The sequence below is a fragment of the Phoxinus phoxinus genome (genome assembly GCF_949152265.1).
Source record: "Phoxinus phoxinus genome assembly, chromosome: 13".
In the NCBI taxonomy this organism is placed as follows: domain Eukaryota; kingdom Metazoa; phylum Chordata; class Actinopteri; order Cypriniformes; family Leuciscidae; genus Phoxinus; species Phoxinus phoxinus.
In genome coordinates, this window is record NC_136888.1 from 18,921,151 (window position 1) to 18,939,875 (window position 18,725).

Below are 18,725 nucleotides of genomic sequence, written 5' to 3' on the forward strand. Positions count from 1 at the left end.
AATGTATATTGTATTGTTTCTTTTATACTATATTTTATAATACACTTATATATTATTTGTACATATTATTATATATTAAAATATCTGACTGACGTTACAAGGGTTCGGCTTTAGCTGCAAAAACGTGACATCATTGCACATGAACGCTATTTTTATATTTTTACTTATATTTTTGCATCGCCAATTTGCCATTACAATCTCACAACTTTATAAGTTAACTTGTACATTTAAATAATACATAAAGATGTGACACGGTCAGGGGAGACAGGCATATGTCTCAAGGTGAACTGTCTGTCATATGTGTAATTCTAATTTTGCAAAAGGGTCACGTGGTGGTGCTGTCCGTCTCTGTGCTTTATATGTTTGTTGTTGGTGTCGGTGCTCATTTCTGTCGCTGGGTGGAGCGCGTGACTCCCCGTTCCGCTCTGCTCCAGGATTTGACGTGTCGCTTGTGTTTTTTCTGAACTTCCTGCTTCCTCCATGACTGTTTTGAGCCAGCAGTAGTCCGAGAGCTGATCGGTAGGAATCGTTAAACGTGGCAATGGTGTGAAGGTGCGCGATCGGCGGCGGTGTGTGATTGTGAGTAAAGCTCGTGCTGTAATCGCTGTCAGCCATGCAGTTCTCTCCCACCAACGGAGATTTTACCTTCGTCTCTTCGACGGACGCTGAAGGTACAGTAGTTAAAGGCCCCAAAGCATCCAAACATCTCTGCTCTGATATGCAAAACGGATTCATGTTGAAATGCTGTTGGTTGTATTTGTGTTGTGTGTATGATGTACACATACATTAATGCAAATATCCCCCAGTATGTGTATGATCAAGCTTCTTAATGCATCATGACATGGGTGTTGTTTTGTTGTTCTCTTGTTCTCAATATGGATGCAATAGTCAGCTTTTTTAACCTAAAACAAAGTCTTTTCCACCAGAGCTCAGCGGAACCATCGATGCACCAGATATTACACTAAATATGGGCCCTGAGGCCAGCAAGGACACCTACGCCACCACTTTCCTGAGGCAGAGGGGTTATGGATGGTTGCTGGAAGTGGAGGAAGAAGATTCAGAGGACACTAAACCGCTCCTGTGAGTTTTTAGGACTCGATTTCTGATGCTTGCTTGATCTCACAATTGCTTTTAGAGCTGCTGGTTGAATTTGTTGGTTTTCTCTGTTTGTGCAGGGAAGAGTTGGACATTGACTTAAAGGACATCTACTATAAGATCAGGTGTGTGTTGATGCCCATGCCATCACTGGGTTTTAACAGACAGGTGGTGAGGGACAATCCTGACTTCTGGGGCCCGCTGGCCGTCGTCCTGCTGTTCTCCATGATCTCCATCTATGGACAGTTCAGGGTGAGTCAAAGATTTAGATTTATTTTGAAAATGTATTTTGTTTTGTGAAAAATGTTTGTTTTTGTAGTAGCTTATAACACATACATGCTTAGATGATTACTCCAATTAATAAATAATTAACATAATTCCTTTTTTGCATTGGATTATTTAAGCATCTGGAAACTTTTCTATTTAACAGAATGTTCTACTTTAAAGTGCCATGGGACGTCTAACTTCACTTAACATTTTGTTCTATTGAAAGTGCTTATTTCCTATACTCTTAACATGAATTGTTTTCATCTTATCAGGCTTTTAATGAAATTTGCAGTCTTTTTGGATAACAGAAAGCCATGTTCTTCCTAATATCAATCATCATTATAACATAACTTATTTTACACAGAGAAAAGTAGCATGGTCTATAATTCATGAAGGTCTTGACTTTAAGCTCTTGATACTACTTTGTGCTTTCCCTTATAAAATGTACCATAGTTCTTGTCTATATATATATATATATATATATATATATATATATATATATATATATATATATATATATATATATATATATATATATATATAAATAAATAATATTGAGAGGCTAACCCTGGTCCCACCCTGTAAACTTGGGACATGAGTCCAGTCTTTGTATCTTGACCATGGGTGTGATATGTATGTCTATATAGTCATGATGCTTGTGTACATTCTGCCATCATAAAGCAGTATCTTTTAATTATTTGCATATTACTCTAAATATGTTATTAATTTATTGAAAGTGTTTATTGACAGCCCTAGAAATGATTGATAATTAAGTCTTAAGAAAATAAATATAATAGTTTACTATGCAAATAACGTTGTACTAAAGTAGTTTTCAAGAAGGTATGAAGATCAGAGTGTAATTGGTTTTCACTTCAATATTACTTTGTCACTTACATTATTTAATTAGTCAAAACAGAAGCAGAAATGCCCCAAATTTGGATTATAATTTTGTGTCATATATATAACATAATTCTGTTTTGACCAATCAGGTTGTTTCCTGGATTATTACGATCTGGATATTTGGGTCACTGACGATTTTCCTTCTTGCAAGAGTGCTGGGTGGAGAGGTATTTATATCTTGTAAAGCGTCATATAGCATATGATTTTTATGAAGGGTTAGGGATATAGTACTCATGGTTTTAAATTTTTTTTAATAGGTGTCTTATGGGCAAGTTCTTGGCGTTATTGGCTATTCTTTGCTCCCACTCATTGTAATAGCTCCACTTCTTTTGGTCATTGGGGGCTTTGAAGTCGTCTCTACACTCATAAAGGTGAGAATTAAATGTATAACAGTATGAAAATAGTTTCTTAAATTGAAAAATATGGATGGATGATTTTTTTCCCCCTTTTCTTTTCTAGCTTTTTGGAGTATTCTGGGCTGCATACAGTGCTGCCTCTTTACTCGTCGGTGATGAATTCAAAACGAAGAAACCCCTTCTCATATATCCCATCTTCCTTTTGTACATTTACTTCTTGTCTCTGTATACTGGAGTCTGAATTGACCACAGGATTTGATTGGCTCGTTGCTTGGACATTTACAAAGAGCACTGTGAAGAGGTACACAGCAGAGATATTCCATGAAGACTGAGAAGGAGTTGGCCGTTTCTTTTTTATTTTATTTTACTCTGTTTATAATCCTATATGCTTTGGGGGATTGAGGTGTACAGCCATTAGTGTATTTAACTGCTTCCATTAATTCTGTACACAATAAAAAGCTGCGTCTTTTACTGTGGAAGCCCTGTTTGCAGAGATCCCTCTGCCACTGAAATCTGGAGCCCTGGTTTTACATATTTGTGAACTTCAAAAGGAAAATAAAAAATGAGAACTTTATATTTTAGAAGACTATGTTAAGCATGATAGTCACATAACAGATTTTATGTGTCACCACACATAATGGTGGAAACTTGGATTTTGTTGTTGTTGTAGGCTGTCCCAGTACATTCACATTCATCTTATCAGTTTTTATTTTTAATTTATGAACTCCACATGGAAAAGGACAGTATGCAGGCAATATAGCTCGGATTAAATATGTCTGCTAAGTATGGGTGCCTTGAATTGGTTGTTTTATATGGCTGTGGTGTATATTATTTATGTAAATGTAGCCAAAAAGGAAAGACTTGTAGAACACTCAATTAAAAACAACTTTCTACCTGGTAATGTGTACACTGCAGACATATTTTACCATATTAGTTTAGCTTAAACAATTGAGTCTGGAAATTGTTATAATATTCATACACCATGAATCAAATAAAAAATTATTGACACTGTAATTACACTCTTTGTCACGAATCTCCTTAATGTCTGGGAATAATATAACTTAATCGCATGATTTATTGGTTCATTTAATATTCATTAAAATGCTTGGTTATTAGATGTAACAAACCAAAAGTGATTATGTATAGTGTTTATTTCAAGGACACAAGAGTGTTGTCTATAATTACTGTAGTATACATGCAATTGGAGCAGACTTTCTTGTTCTATCTATCTATCTATCTATCTATCTATCTATCTATCTATCTATCTATCTATCTATCTATCTATCTATCTATCTATCTATCTATCTATCTATCTATCTATCTATCTATCTATCTATCTATCTATCTATCTATCTATCTATCTATCTAGTCACAGCGCCCCTTGAGGTTCGGCGGGCGACCACACAGTGACTACGCCAGTTCCGTTTCCCTGCTAGAGTGTGAGCAGAAGCAACCGCTGGTTTCCGCTCCGCTGATGGTGAATCGCTGCTCCTGCGGTATCGGGAGGAGGTTTACAGCCCGCAGTGGAAGCGCAGCGGTACTTCTGGATTCAGCTTCAACGTTTTCTCGTCGAGTCGTGTCCACGGAGGTGCTACTGAAAGAGGAGGGAAGGCAGGAAGGGAAGATAGTAGGAAGATGGCGGCGGCGGCGGCGGCCTCGCCAGGCTCGCCGGACTGGGTCGTGCTGAGGGACGGCTGCCTGCGCTGCGATGAGGAGGGCCTGCGGAGTCTGTCCTACCACCCGGCCCTTAACGCCATTCTGGCCGTCACCAGCCGGGGGAGCATCAAAGTCATCGACGGCACCTCCGGGGCTATTTTACAGGCCTCCGCACTGCACGGTGAGTTTCGGTTCTGAGAGATTTATCCCGACCGACCTGGATCTAATCACAACTGAATCCCGGGCTGGAACTCCTTATAGAGGAGGCGTATGGGAGATCCTTTACTTTCATAGCTCTCGTGATGGAGGTGGAGAGTGTCAAAATGAATGTTTGATCTTTTGATGGTGCAGTGTTGCGGGAATGACTCCTCTCTGTTTTGATTCCCGATGGAGGACTGTGTCCAAATGTTCTGTACCTTTTGGGGCTTGATGGAAATGCTCGTGCGATGAAGGACTGTTTGATAATGATCCTTCACTAGGGCCTCCTGATGGAGCGGTGTCTTAAAATCATCACTACTATTCAGGCCCCCAATAGATGGTCCCTCACTCTTGATGTGTCTATGTGATAATATAGAGGCTTTTGTGAGAATAATCGCTCGCTCTTGATGCAGTTGTTGTTCTGTCAGTGATCCCTCAGTCTTTCGGCCTCCCGATGATCCTAACTGTTTAGGGCCTCCTGGATCTGTTGTGTTGGCGGATCACTGTAAACATTGCCACGTTATTCACCAATACACAGTTTATGTACATATCAGTAGTGTTTATTTACATTTCATTTATTGTCTTTAATAATCGAATAAAACTAAATCAAGACACGATCTAAAAGCTGATTTGATATTGGGTGTAAAGCGGCACTAACGCTAATCTAAACATTAGCAAATATCAGCTCGTATAGGTGTGTGTCTTTGTCGAACTTGGTGTTAGTGAAATCCAACAAATGTTTTAATGCATGTCAGTAGTTTATTGTGCATATTATAATAGGTTTCGACTGTTAAAGAAAACAATTTATCGATTTTGGCTCCAAATTAGCTGACAGAGGTTTAGCTAATGGCTAATGCTAACATTAGCTTAGCGGTAGCCTAGCCTGCTGCGGATCAGTAACACTGCTCATGTTTGTCAGCCCTGACAGGTGACAGCTGACTGTAAAATTGCTTACTACACGGATATTTATACGTATTGATTAGTTTTATAATCGTATGTGTGGATTGAGAAGGTTCGAGTGCTTTCTGTGCCGGTTTGTAGTTAAACATATCATTTTGAATGTGAGATTGAGTACTTGTGTAGTTGTTGTTCGTGTAATATACACTTGTCGGACTAAGTGGTTTTATATACATTTATATATAGTGTGTGTTAAATGCTAAAATTGCGTAATGATATGCATAAATAATTACACTGGAGTTATGTATTGCCCGAAGCATTATTCAATTGGTGTTAAACAGCCTCTCATTCAGACTAAATTAGTCTCCCTATAATGTTTATTTAATCATTATAATTTGGTTTGTTTCATAACTCTTATGAAATATCTGGCTCATTACATGTATAAGATTGCAAGGCGAAATATTTTAAAGAAAAGACAACTGGAAACTAAATAATGTAACGTTAAACTGTGTCTTTGAAGTGACAAGTCTTTGAAGGTCTTCTGTCAAATGTTTATTAATGAACATGTGTAACATTTGTGAATGTACCTTTTCTTATAAAACTTTAGGGCCATATTTAAAGTGAAAAACTAGAGGTTATGAATGTGACATTGTTATTTAGTATAGGACTAATCTGAAAAAGACAACTCGCCATCAGAGTTTTAATTATGTTCCCAGAAACTCATATTTCTTGAGTTAAAACACCCATTTATTCATGGATGTTTATGAAATGCATGTTTATGAAATTCTTTGCTGAAAATCCCCTGTGCGCAAGAACAAGGCTGTATCTTTAGGCAGAAAGTAGGGGCTGACACTAGTGATTTGACAACATAGACTTGTAATGGTTGAATATGGCTGATTTGCAGATATTATGCTAAACTAACATGTTTGTCTCGGATTTGCAATCAAGTTATTTATTAGGGAGTCTTGGCACAGAGAGTTGCTTGCACAGAACAGTTGACTTGACTTGACTCATGCTTGTATATGGATAATATTGATTAGAGAGGTTTTCCCTTTTTTCTCCCCTGAGTGTGTAACAGCCACTTGGGAGCAGATTTAGGGGATGGCTGTTGTTTCTCTTGTTTCCTCTTTCCTATTGTTAAGAATTTACTTAAAGGGGTGGTAAAATGCCCTTTTCACAAGATGTAAAATAAATCTCTGATGTCCCCAGAGTGTGTGTGTGAAGTTTTAGCACAAAATACCCCACAGATATTTTTATATAGCATGTTAAAGTTATCCATTTTTGAGGGTTTGCAAAAACGCACCGTTTTGTGCCTGGCCCTTTAAATGCAAATGAGCTGCTGCAGAGGGCGGGGTTTCAAAGAGCTCCTGTGTGTTAGCAGCTACGATTACCTCACACAGACACACTAATATGACAGAAACTGTTCTGCCTTTTATGTTTAAAACGGAGTCAGACAATGATGGAGAGACTCAAGAAGAAGTGACAACACGTAGAATGTTGTATCTTCCTTTGCTTTGAACTTTAAGCGTTGTAACTTTGCAGATGTTGTTTATGCTTAAACAGCAACATTACACAATACACACTAACTAAAGTTAGAAAAGTGAATCAAATCATACTCAACCACCCCTTTAAAATGCATTAGACTAAATTTTTGTAGAGATTGCTTGTGAATACTGCATTTAGGCTATGTGATAACCCACCATCAACTCTTTCTACTCATCAGCATTCAGTCATATTTTGCATACAGCGTCCTGTCATTCATGCATGGTAAAGGATGCTGGAAACAGAACATTTTAGAATGTGATGTCAGCGTGACACGCTGATGCCAGTGACATTTCTCACTTTTTCTTGTTTAGTGTCGGTGAATGTGTTCTGGATGTGTCTCAGTTCAGAATAGTCAAAAACGAGGGTGTAACCCAGAACAAGTTTAGCATTTCCTTATTTGCATTCTGCATGCACTTCTATTCATAAAAAAAAAAATTTGTAAGAAAAAAGTTTTTCAAATATACCCTACCTTTCAAAAGATTTTTTTCTTAATTTTAATAAATGTTTCTTGAGCATCAAATCAGCAGAATGATTTCTGAAGGATAATGTGACACCAAAGACTGGAGTAATGATGCAAAAAATTCAGCATTATAAAATTCATTAAAATAAAAATATATATTTTACAGTAATGATATTTTATTATATTGCTGTTTTTGTTGTATTTTTTTTTTTTAAATAAATGCTGTCTTGGTTACTACTACTATCAAAAACATTAGAAAAATCTTTCCAACCCCAAGCTTTTGAATGGACTTTGTAAATGTTGTTGCCTTTTAAAAATGAGGCCTAGGTATGAGACATTGTGCTATTTTGTGAATTTTAGATTGTCATTTGCCCTGCAACTCCGTTAGTCGCTGCCTTTAGTGTCTTATTCCCTCTATAAAATAGTAAATAAAATAAAAAATATATTTTATTAAGCTGTGGCATCTTTTGTCAGATATTGCATCTTACATGACAATAGATACGTTTACACAAACACCTTTTGAAAGAAATCATTCCGTTTGATGAACCCAAACATAGTGAACGCTAATTAAAGTAATGTGCATGTTTGTCACAATCTTCAAATCGGATTTGATCTTTGGTCATGCACAGACTGGGCTATATACAGGAATATACAGTGTTTCCTGCTGTTGGCACATACTACTAACTAGGGCTGCCACTGATTATTTTGGTAATCAAATAATTTGTTCAAATAAAGCATAAAAAGCAATTAGTAACCAGGTTTTATTGATCAACACTGTTAAAATACATAATGTAGCCTAGTACACACAATACAAACATAATCAACTGTACATTACATATTATAACAAATGCCTGCCGAGGGTGCCAACGGCCTGGTGATTGTTGTTATTACACATACAGCATGATCAAATCTCAAAACTCTTTTCCCACCATTGAAGACATTTTCCGTTATTTACGAGACAACATTTGCCCGCCATTGACAGAATTTTCCGGCTTTCTGTGTTTTCAATGTTATCCGGTAGGGGGATCTATTATGCATTTTCTGAAAGAGTAGAACATCTCTGGATAAAAACAGACAAAAAAGGAGTAGAAACAAGCGATAAAAGCATTGCTTATGCACATTGTAGTCTTTGAGGGGAAAAAACTTAATTTTTCTCAGCTTTTTGTTCAAGATGTTGCTTTTTTTCAATGAAACTTTCCCATATTTAGGCTAAGTGTTGATACAATCCGAATGAAGTTTCAGGCGGATTTGACCAATTCATTACGATTGATGTGGTTACATGTCTTGTGACTTTTTTTTTGCTCGACTGTGGTACTTTTTCGATTACACACGGATTATTAGGGTCCATGTAAAAGCAGCTATTGTATTACTTGTTTAATTTTTTGGCATGCATGTTATAATGGGTATTATGTATCAAAGCATCATGATCTAAAGACGCTAATGATCATCCTCTCTCCTTCTTTGTATGTTTTTTGACAGCAAAACCTGGGTGCCGAGTGAGGTGTCAGTACTTCCCAGCTGTGGATAAGGTGCTGTTTGTGGACGATTATGCTGTCGGCTGCAGGAAAGACTTGAATGGGATTCTTCTTTTGGACACGGCTCTCCAGGCCCCTGTGTCCAAGCCAGAAGACCTGGTGCAGCTGGAGCTGCCCGTTACCGAGGTAAGAAACCCAGCAAATTGATTGATTGTATATAACATATTCTTTATGTTAAATAATGGGATTTGTCTTGATAAATGAGTGAGCTGCTATGCATTGCCTGATGCAAATTTGGCATGCTATAAAAAAAATGATCTGTGGGGTATTTTGAGCTGAATACATTCACATATACATTCTGGGGACACCTGATACTTATATTACATCTTGTGAAGTGTCATAAAAGGGTCCCCTTTAAGTTCACTTAACACTAGAACTACCGGAATTCCATAACTACTAGAACTAATAGAGGTCATTCTGACCGTTCATACTTTGACGTTGTCATTTTCGTCATGTCATATCTACATTTGAACCTTCTTCTCAAAGTTTTCCAATGAAGCTTTTAAAGAAACACTCCACTTTTTTTTGTAAATAGGCTCATTTTCCAACTCCCCTAGCGTTAAACATTTGAGTTTTACCGTTTTCGAATCCATTCAGCTGATCTCCGGGTCTGGCGGTAGCACTTTTAGCATAGCTTAGCATAGATCATTGAATCTGATTAGACCGAGCATCTCTCTCAAAATTTTTTACAAAGAGTTTAGATATTTTTCCAATTTAAAACCTGACTCTTCTGTAGTTACACCGTGTACTAAGACCGACAGAAGAATCGACCAAAAGTTGCGATTTTCTAGGCCAATAAGACTAAGAACTATACTAAACGTCAAAGCTTCATACCGTTTAGTACAGCCCTGTTTGTAAATAAGTTCAATAATCAATACAAAATCTAAAAATAAATGCATCTACAATGTTACGATAGGTAATAATAAAGATCAGGACACAACATTTAAATTCAAATGAATGTGAAAATGTATTTTCCAGCCTAATTGATAAATATTTTCTTATTTTCTTTGTACAATAAAAACAAATCTTATGATACAATAACTTAAAATATATATACAATAACAAAAACACTACCTATATACATTTGAATACATTGTAAAAACTTTCATGGACACGTACAGTACACACAAAAACAGGCTAAGAAAAAACATGAACATTAGCTAAACAAGAAAACAAACTGCTTTAGAACGATTAGTTTCAGTGAACAAAAAAACTTTCCTCAAGAAAACACATTTTCAAAATAAAAAAACACATTTTCCTCAAGTGGGCTCATTTGAACGACGCAAACACCCCGTATCATTCACTGACACTTGCGCACAATTCCACACAGGTAAACACACTATTTTGCAGCTCCCACACACCACTTTGTGACATTTGGCACATGTCTCCTTGGTTTTATTTTGTTTGCAGTTTCTCCTTACTTGGCACTGCCGCCTTCTCTCCATCTGCTGCTGCTCCTGCCCGGGTCCTGGCTCTCACTCCACCAGTTGTGTGGCATTTGATTTCATGTGGTCGGAGCGAAGTTCGCTCGCCATTCGCGTGATGAAGTCCGCGAAACTTGCTCATTCAATATAATATATTGAGCAATATAATATGCTATGCAACGGGGACACTCATTACCAATGGCGGGAAATGTAGCGGACTGTTTTGTGATTTTAATAAAATAAGTGTCAGAATAAAATATACACATATTTAGGAAAAGTCAGAGTCTTACAGCCACATTGATTTTATTTTAATATGTTATTACACTGTAAAATTTAAAAATGGTCAAATGACCGCCTTGGGAGTTCTAGTGTTAAGACATAATCGACTGTGTTTACAAGGATACTCGCCGAGACTGCCAGTTTGACATCATTTTGTGTTTTCCATTCAAATAGACACAAATAGAGATAAAAGAGAACAGAATTAATTGTTCGTGCGCTGTCTGCGCGGCTTTGTGTGTGAATCCGGACGCTGAAAACAGCATGCAAAGTCAAAATTCAGTTCAAATGAACTTTCCCTCTTTGATGGTTAACCTTTGCAATTAATCAAAGATTGATCACGAATCACGTGCGTTTTGAACCATGGGCCTGGTTCATTCGGATCACGGATCAACTACGAGCCCTATACTTGACATTGCACATCATGCGATGGGGCTATTGCGGATGCACTACAGCTGATAAACATTTTTGACTGACACATCACTGCTTGACAGCACACAATGTTTAAGTTAGGGCTGTAAACGATTAATCGGGATAAATCGGATCCAAAATAAAAGTTTGTGTTTACATAATATATGTGTGTTTATTGTGTATAATTATTTTGTATATATAAATTACACATACATGCATGTATATATTTGAGAAATATTTGCATTTATATACTGCATATATATTTTATATGATTTATATTATATATAAATAGAACTATTTTATATATAAATAACACATTTTTCTTAAATATATACTTGCATGTGTGTGTGTTTATATATACAAAATAATTATACACAATACACACACATATATTATGTAAACACAAACTTTTATTTTGGATTTGATTAATCGCGATTAATCGTCTACAGCCCTAGTTTAAGTCATAAAATCTTAATATTTTTCATGACTGTCTTTGAAGAACATATAAGTACCGGTCATCCGTCAGTTTTGTGCTAAGGTCAGTGTCAGTAGCGTATAACACAAGTTTTTGTCTCTCATCCATCACTGCACGACATAAATGATCACGCACTTAATGCGGTGTACGTTGCAACTTGGCAAAATTGTAGTTGTTTGAGTGCACTTGTTGATATAGCGATCGCATAACCAGTCTGACAAAGAGTGCTATGCAGACAGACTGGTCTATTGTATCCTAGGACACTTTGAAAACAAAACTCCCAGCTCTCACCACTCCCTGGCCACATGCGCTAATGTGTGAGAACCAATGGATCTTGCACACTTGCATGAGATGGTCTCAGACTCAAATATAATGTTGTTTTTACTGTTAAAATGAAATGAATTGCTCAATTTCATCCGGGGGTTGTCATTTCAAGAGTATGCACCATATGACGTAGTCGAAACAAGGGTCATGTCTAGCATTGTCCTTTGATTTGTTAAATTAGATGGTTGTGGATGTTGAGGCTTGGTCTTGGCTTTATGGGTGATTTGCCATGCGTTTTAAGATCTGGTTTGTGTTTGAAATATCATAAGGCAGAAGGCTTGCACATTAGTTAATAGTTTGTCTTTGACTATTGATATGCTGAAATATGCTTCCCTACAAATTGCATCATTAACGTGTGTTTACCACTTCTGTCCAACATATTTGTTTAGCCTTATACTAGATAATGTCACATGTCCACACATTAGTTCTGTATTTAATTAGTAATAGACCACAACATCAGAATTGCACCTGCCTGATCAATGGATGCAATTAGATAAAGTATTTTTATTGAATATTGTGCAAAATAAATGGATAAAATATTTAATTTAATTAAATATACACTACTGTCCAAAAGTTTAGTTGTTTTAAAGAAATTAATACTTATATTTTCTAAGAATCCATGGTTTAAATTGATCAATGCTGCTTTTTGATCAGTGACATTAAAGACAGTTATAATTTTATAAAAGATTTCTATTTCAAATAAATGTTCTTTTGAACTTTGAATCCTGGGAAAAAATCTATCAAGGTTACAACAAAAGTATTAAGCAGCACAACTGTTTTCAACATTTATAATAAGTTATGTTTTTTGAGCACTAAATCAACATATTATAATGATTTCTGAAGGATCATGTGACACTTAAGACTTGGATAATGTCTGCTGAAAATTCGCCATCACAGGAATAAATTACATTGTAAAATAAAGAAATGGTAATAATATTTCACAATATTTCAGTTTTTACTATATTTCAATCATATAAATGCAGACGTAGTGAGCATTAAATACTTCTTTCAAAAACATAAAAAGAATCTTGCAGACCCCCAACCTTTAAACAGTATAGTAGTTATCTACATTGTCGTCAGCAGTTGAAAAACCTGCATAGGTCGGCTATTAATTCATTGTAATAAATCCATTGTCTCTGTTTCTTTGAGTGACTGCTTTTTGAAGAGACTAGAAATAAACACGTGGCAGTGACATAAGAATCATTCTTCTAATGCTTGAAATCCAGTTTTGATCTACGTGTGCATTTGTCTGATGATATTTTTGCATACACAATAGAGGCTATTGATGTCAAAACAGACTTCTGCAGGCCGCGAGCTGTTCCTCAAAGGAGCCAGTTCTGTTCTGCTAGGTCACATGAGTTAACTTAGGAGTTCCCTAGTCTCAGTCATGTGACTCAACTTATTGCTGTTTAGAAAGGCCATTCATAAACGTGTACAGTAAAATGTGAGAACTGAAGTGTAAACGTGAGTCATCACCAAAGCACTGAAAGCAAATCAGTCTATATAGTTTTTTTTATAAATACCATAATGTTGATTGTGATTAGCTTTTATGGTATTGTTTTTGATATTGACATGGTCAAATGGATAAGACAGAACATCTTACACGAGACTGATACATGAGGCCTGCCTTTATGTCCAGTCTTTCTAAGCTCTGGGCTGGGGTGGTGTTTTACTTCTGCAGTTGTCTAAAATTACATTGCCGTCATGCCATTTTTGCGAGTTGTTGTTGTGACAACTTGAGTGTTTCGAGCACACACACATAGCCTAAATAGTTGGACAGATACAGTAATGTTTGAAATGTCAGCCGTACATCTCTGTGATGTGCTTTATTGTTATGAGTAATGTAAGCTGTGAACTTCCATTTGAGCTCTCAGGAAAAGATGCACAGCGTATTAAGGCGATGTGTGACAACGTTCCCCAGTGCTTTGAACTCAGTGGAGTGAAGGATGCAGCTACAGCGATACCCATGGTGTCATGATGGGCTCATGTTCACAATTATCAATGTTGACCATATGGACTTTTCACACAACATGTCAGTACAAATCAGTATGAAATGAAAGAGACTGATTTTGTCTGTATTTAGATTAATCAAGAGTTACCCATTTAGACTTGGCATAGACTCTAAAAAATACACTACCTTTCAAAAGCTTGGGGTCGGTAAGAATTTTTCCAATGTGTTTGAAAGAAGTCCATGGTTAATTTTATTTGATCAAAAACACATTTATTCCTGTAATGGCAAAGCAGAATTTACTCCAGCATCATTACTCTAGTCATCAGCGTCTCATGATCCTTCAGAAATCATTCTAATATGCTGATTTCCTGCTCAAGACACATTTCTTAGCACAGTTTAAAACAATTGTGTGGCTTAATTTGTGGAAACATGAAGTTATTTTTTTTTATTAAACATTCAATAAACAGCATTTACTCGAAATGGGACTCTTTTTTTATTGTTATACATGTCTTAACTGACACTTTTGATCAATTTAACGAATTCTTGCTGAATAGAAGTAATTTCTCTAAAAAAACAATTGGTTCTGTAACATCTTATGTTTCCTGCAGTAAAAAGCAGCATCATTCCTGTGCTATCTGTCCATTGAGATCAGTATCCCTTAATAATCTGCTAAACACCTCAACACGGTCATTTGATATCATCATGAGGAAATACAGACACGAGGAGGCCAATCACAGTACAGTCGCTTTGAGTGTGACGGATTGTCATGTCTACTGCTCTGTATTTAGAGGAATCAAATGACTTAATGCTTATATTCTGTGCCTCTGAGGTTTGAATAGGTGGTAAGCAAGCATGAAATGAAATGTTCCTCTTGTTCCCCTGCAGGCCCAGCAGATGTTGTATGCTTGTATGGAGAAGGTGGATGTTTCCAACACAGAGGGCTACGATATCTTTCTCAACCAGCTTAAAGAAGGCCTGGAGAATACCTCACATGAGACGGCGGCCAATCACAAAGTGGCAAAGGTGAGTCCAACAGGAAGGAGGATGTATCATTCATAAGTCATCTCACTGTTCTAAGTGAGGAGTTGTAAAAAGTTTCAGTGTAGAAATATAATTAGCCTAATGAATTATTAACCTAGCCTACTGTAGGTTAAAAAAATCACTATTTTGATCTTTCTGTGAGAATCACTCAAGCCCATTTCTGCCTAATTGTGAAGTCATTTATGTCTCATAATTGCCTAATTTATATATATTAGAATTGACTTTGTGGTTTACAATATTAACTTTAATTCTCATAATTATGACTACCGGTATGTAGCTAACAATTACGATCCAATCGCAACTTTCTGTCGTTTTATTTCTCCGAAATGATTCACAGTTGGGACTTCATATTTCATGTTTGTTTTTTTGTTTTTTTCGTAATTGATTATCTTACTATTGTGAGATTAATCCCTATTTAAAACTTTATTGCACACTTTATAATTTTTCTAAAGCAGAAAACATGTTTCCATGTAAAACATATTTTGTCCCTATCAAGAATTGTTTTTATTTAATTCATAGCCATATCTGATTTGTCAGTGATGTGATTGTAGGATACATTCTTAAAGTGTTCTTCAATCACAGTGCTGGTTCTCTCTCTCCTTCTCTCCCTCACGCACGTTGTAGTATCGCTCATCTATTCATTATTGTGCAGTGCTGGGATTTGGCTTCATATTTCAGGACTGCAGAGCTTCTTGCAAGCTACTTTTTCTTAAATTTGTGTACCCCATAAAGTTGGATTAAAATCTCTTGACAGTCTGTGTTTGTGACATATTTGCTGATGTAATGCAATCTGACTGTGTGTGTGTGTGTGTTTGTTAATAAGCAAGAATAGTTGAGTCATGTAGCATTACAGCGTATAGATTATTCATGAGACGCATCCTCACAGTGACTGATCTGTGGACACACACACACACACACACACACACTGTATTGAACAGCGGTGCTGCAGAGCTTGGTGGTGTATCAGTAGCCCTGCAGTAACAGGAGGATGATCAAACACTCCCACTGATACACCTGTGCGACTGAAGTTTGACAGAGCTGAGGTCCATCTTAAGACGCTCTCTGTGTTCCTGCATGCTGTCCCGTGTGCTGCTGTAAGGATGCAAAGAGAAGAGCACAAACTCTGTTCACAGAGTAACTGTACTAAAGGCCGCTTTCTTCCTTTTGTTCTCTTAATTTTCAGTTTTAATGTACTCTTTTGGGATTTACATACAATAAAACAAATAAACGAATTAAATAATGCAAAAATCTTAATAATAATGTGCCATCAGTAATAACAACAAATAAACAACTAAATAAAATACAATTAATCAAAATCAATTCAATAAAAAGTTATAAAAATGTGCCAGTAATAATAAAATAATACAAATAAACAATATACAACAAATAAAATAAATAAAAAGTAACAACAAAATAAAGCATAACCAGAAAACTAATATACTATTAAATAACTAGGTATGTAACGATACATTCTTATATCGAGATGAAAATGCGACTATGTATCATTGATGTTAACAATGTTTTGTGATATAGTGTTAGTTTTATCCCAGGCTCGACTTACTATATTTATAAGGTAGGCTATAATTCACCCAAAAATGTAAATTCTGTCATGTACTCACCTGCATGTTGTTGGGTATGATTTCACTATTCTAACTTTAGTTAGTGTGTAATGTTGCTGTTTGAGCATAAACAACATCTGCAAAGTTACAACGCTTAAAGTTCAAAGCAAAGGGAGACATTTGCTTTTAAAGAAAAGGACTACAACAAACGGCTGGTATGGACTACACGACATTCCTCACGGGTTAGTGACATCACCAACCCTAACATTTACATAAACCCGCCCCCGGGAACACGCAGTCCATGTTAAGAGGAAGAGTTGTTGTAGTCGAGCACATTTGTGAGTCAGCTCAAACTTTAGCATCCATCTTTTCACTTGCAATTGAAAGTCACTCTGTGTGCATCTCACAACAGTTCCTATAAGAGCGATTTATAGATTACGTGACAGAATATGCTACTTGAAGATAGTTAACTCCACATCATCAACATAAATTCATCAACTAACCATTCAGAGACCCGAGTCCTGTTGCGTTCACATGTTGTCACTTATTCTTGAGTCTCTCCTTCAGTCTGACTCCGTTTAAACAAAAGGCAGAAGAGTTTCTGTCATTTTAGTGTGTGTCTGTGTGAGGTTATCGCAGCTGCTAACACACATGAGCTCTTGAAACCCCGCCCTCTGTGTCGGAAGCAGCTGCTAATTTGCATCCAAAGGGCCAGGCACAAAACGGTGCGCTTTTGCTAACCCTCAAAAAGTGACAACTTTAACATGCTATATGAAAATATCTGTGGGGTATTTTGTGCTAAAACTATAACAGTTGAGTGGTCTAATCCAAATCCAAGTATTCTGAAGAGACACAATGCCTTAATATGATGAACAGGTTTACAACAACGAGCGTACTGTAGTTAACACGGGCATTAAAATGATTGCGTGACACGTGAAAACATGACAGTAAGTAAATGCAGAATACATTTTTTGGGATGAAGTAACCATTTACAGTTTGGGAATTGTAATTTTGACGTGCTTTCTTGCGATTAGAACTGTAATTGTTCTAAAACGGCACCCCTCAAACATTTAAATCATCATATTTAGTTTTAGTTGTATGATTATTTAAAGTATTTTAGATAGTTTATTCTTATATGTATAGTGCATTAATAGCGGGAGAGGCGGGAGATAGTCAGCACGGGATAGTCGCAGCAACCTCTTTATTCTGGCTTAAAATATTGCGATAGTATCGTAACATTTCATTATCACAATTTGTTTCAAATAATGACATGAGTGTATCGTTACACCCCTAAAATAACATAAATAAACTTAAATTGTTATAAAAATAAAATAAAATATTTAAAAACAAATAACAATTATTTGCCAGTAGTAATAAAATAACAGTAACAATAAATATTGATAAAAAACAATAATTTAATTAATTTACATAAAAATAAAGCATAAGTTAAAATAAATTGAATAAATAGTTAGTTTGTTTAAAAATAAGATCAATTTCTCTTTCTTTCTTTTTCTTTCTTTCTTTCTTTCTTTCTTTCTTTCTTTCTTTCTTTCTTTCTTTCTTTCTTTCTTTCTTTCTTTCTTTCTTTCTTTCTTTCTTTCTTTCTTTCTCTCTCTTTCTCTCTCTTTCTTTCTTTCTTTCTCTCTCTTTCTCTCTCTCTCTCTCTCTCTCTCTTTCTTTCTTTCTTTCTTTCTCTCTCTTTCTCTCTCTCTCTCTCTCTCTTTCTCTCACTCTCTTTCTCTCTCTTTCTCTCTCTCTCTCTCTCTTTCTCTCACTCTCTTTCTCTCTCTCTCACTCTTTCTCTCTCTCTCTTTCTTTTTCTCTCTCTTTCTCTCTCTTTCTCTCTCTTTCTCTTTCTTTCTCTCTTTCTTTCTTTCTTTCTTTCTCTTTCTCTTTCTCTTTCTCTTTCTCTTTCTCTTTCTTTCTTTCTTTCTTTCTTTCTTTCTTTCTTTCTCTCTCTCTCTCTCTCTCTCTTTCTTTCTTTCTTTCTTTGATTCTGATGAAAAATGTGTACAGAGAGCAGTAATTTCTTTAGTCTTTTGTGGATAGTGTCTACAGATCACATCTGTGTAATGAGAAAACAAGATAATCGGTTATCACACTATCAGTGTTTATTAGAGCCTCTCATAAATGCTGATCTAGGTATTTTTACATGAGTCATATTTATCTAAGAGGGACGAAACTGATCCTAGATCAGCACTCTTAAAATAAATTGACCAGTGAAGTTAATAATGGCAGCATGTTTCTCCCCTGCGTCCTCCAAACCATCAGTATATTACTGCAGTCCTGTCAGTTTTGCAGTGGACCATGGCATCAGCCTCATGTGCTAAAATGAAAGTAAGTGCAGCATTCCCT

The 18,725-nt window shown here is 36.2% G+C and overlaps 2 protein-coding genes across 9 annotated transcripts in view; both read left to right on the top strand.

Moving 5' to 3' along the window:
• The first annotated feature begins 352 nt into the window (after positions 1-352).
• yipf4 (Yip1 domain family, member 4) lies at positions 353-3,637 on the top strand. The gene is made up of 6 exons (XM_079632382.1): positions 353-671; positions 927-1,080; positions 1,176-1,347; positions 2,352-2,429; positions 2,520-2,633; positions 2,722-3,637. Exons 1-6 carry the CDS (start codon positions 614-616, stop codon positions 2,857-2,859), a joined length of 714 nt encoding a protein of 237 aa, XP_079488508.1. The 5' UTR covers positions 353-613; the 3' UTR covers positions 2,860-3,637.
• A 364-nt stretch (positions 3,638-4,001) lies between these two features.
• birc6 (baculoviral IAP repeat containing 6) overlaps positions 4,002-18,725 on the top strand; it is a 94,229-nt gene continuing 79,505 nt past the window's right edge. For all 8 annotated transcript variants that reach the window (XM_079631953.1, XM_079631957.1, XM_079631958.1 and 5 more), the window contains exons 1-3: positions 4,002-4,455; positions 8,854-9,035; positions 14,656-14,793. In XM_079631953.1, coding sequence (XP_079488079.1) covers positions 4,254-4,455; positions 8,854-9,035; positions 14,656-14,793 — 522 coding nt within the window. In that variant the 5' untranslated portion in view covers positions 4,002-4,253. The remainder of the gene's footprint in view (positions 4,456-8,853; positions 9,036-14,655; positions 14,794-18,725) is intronic.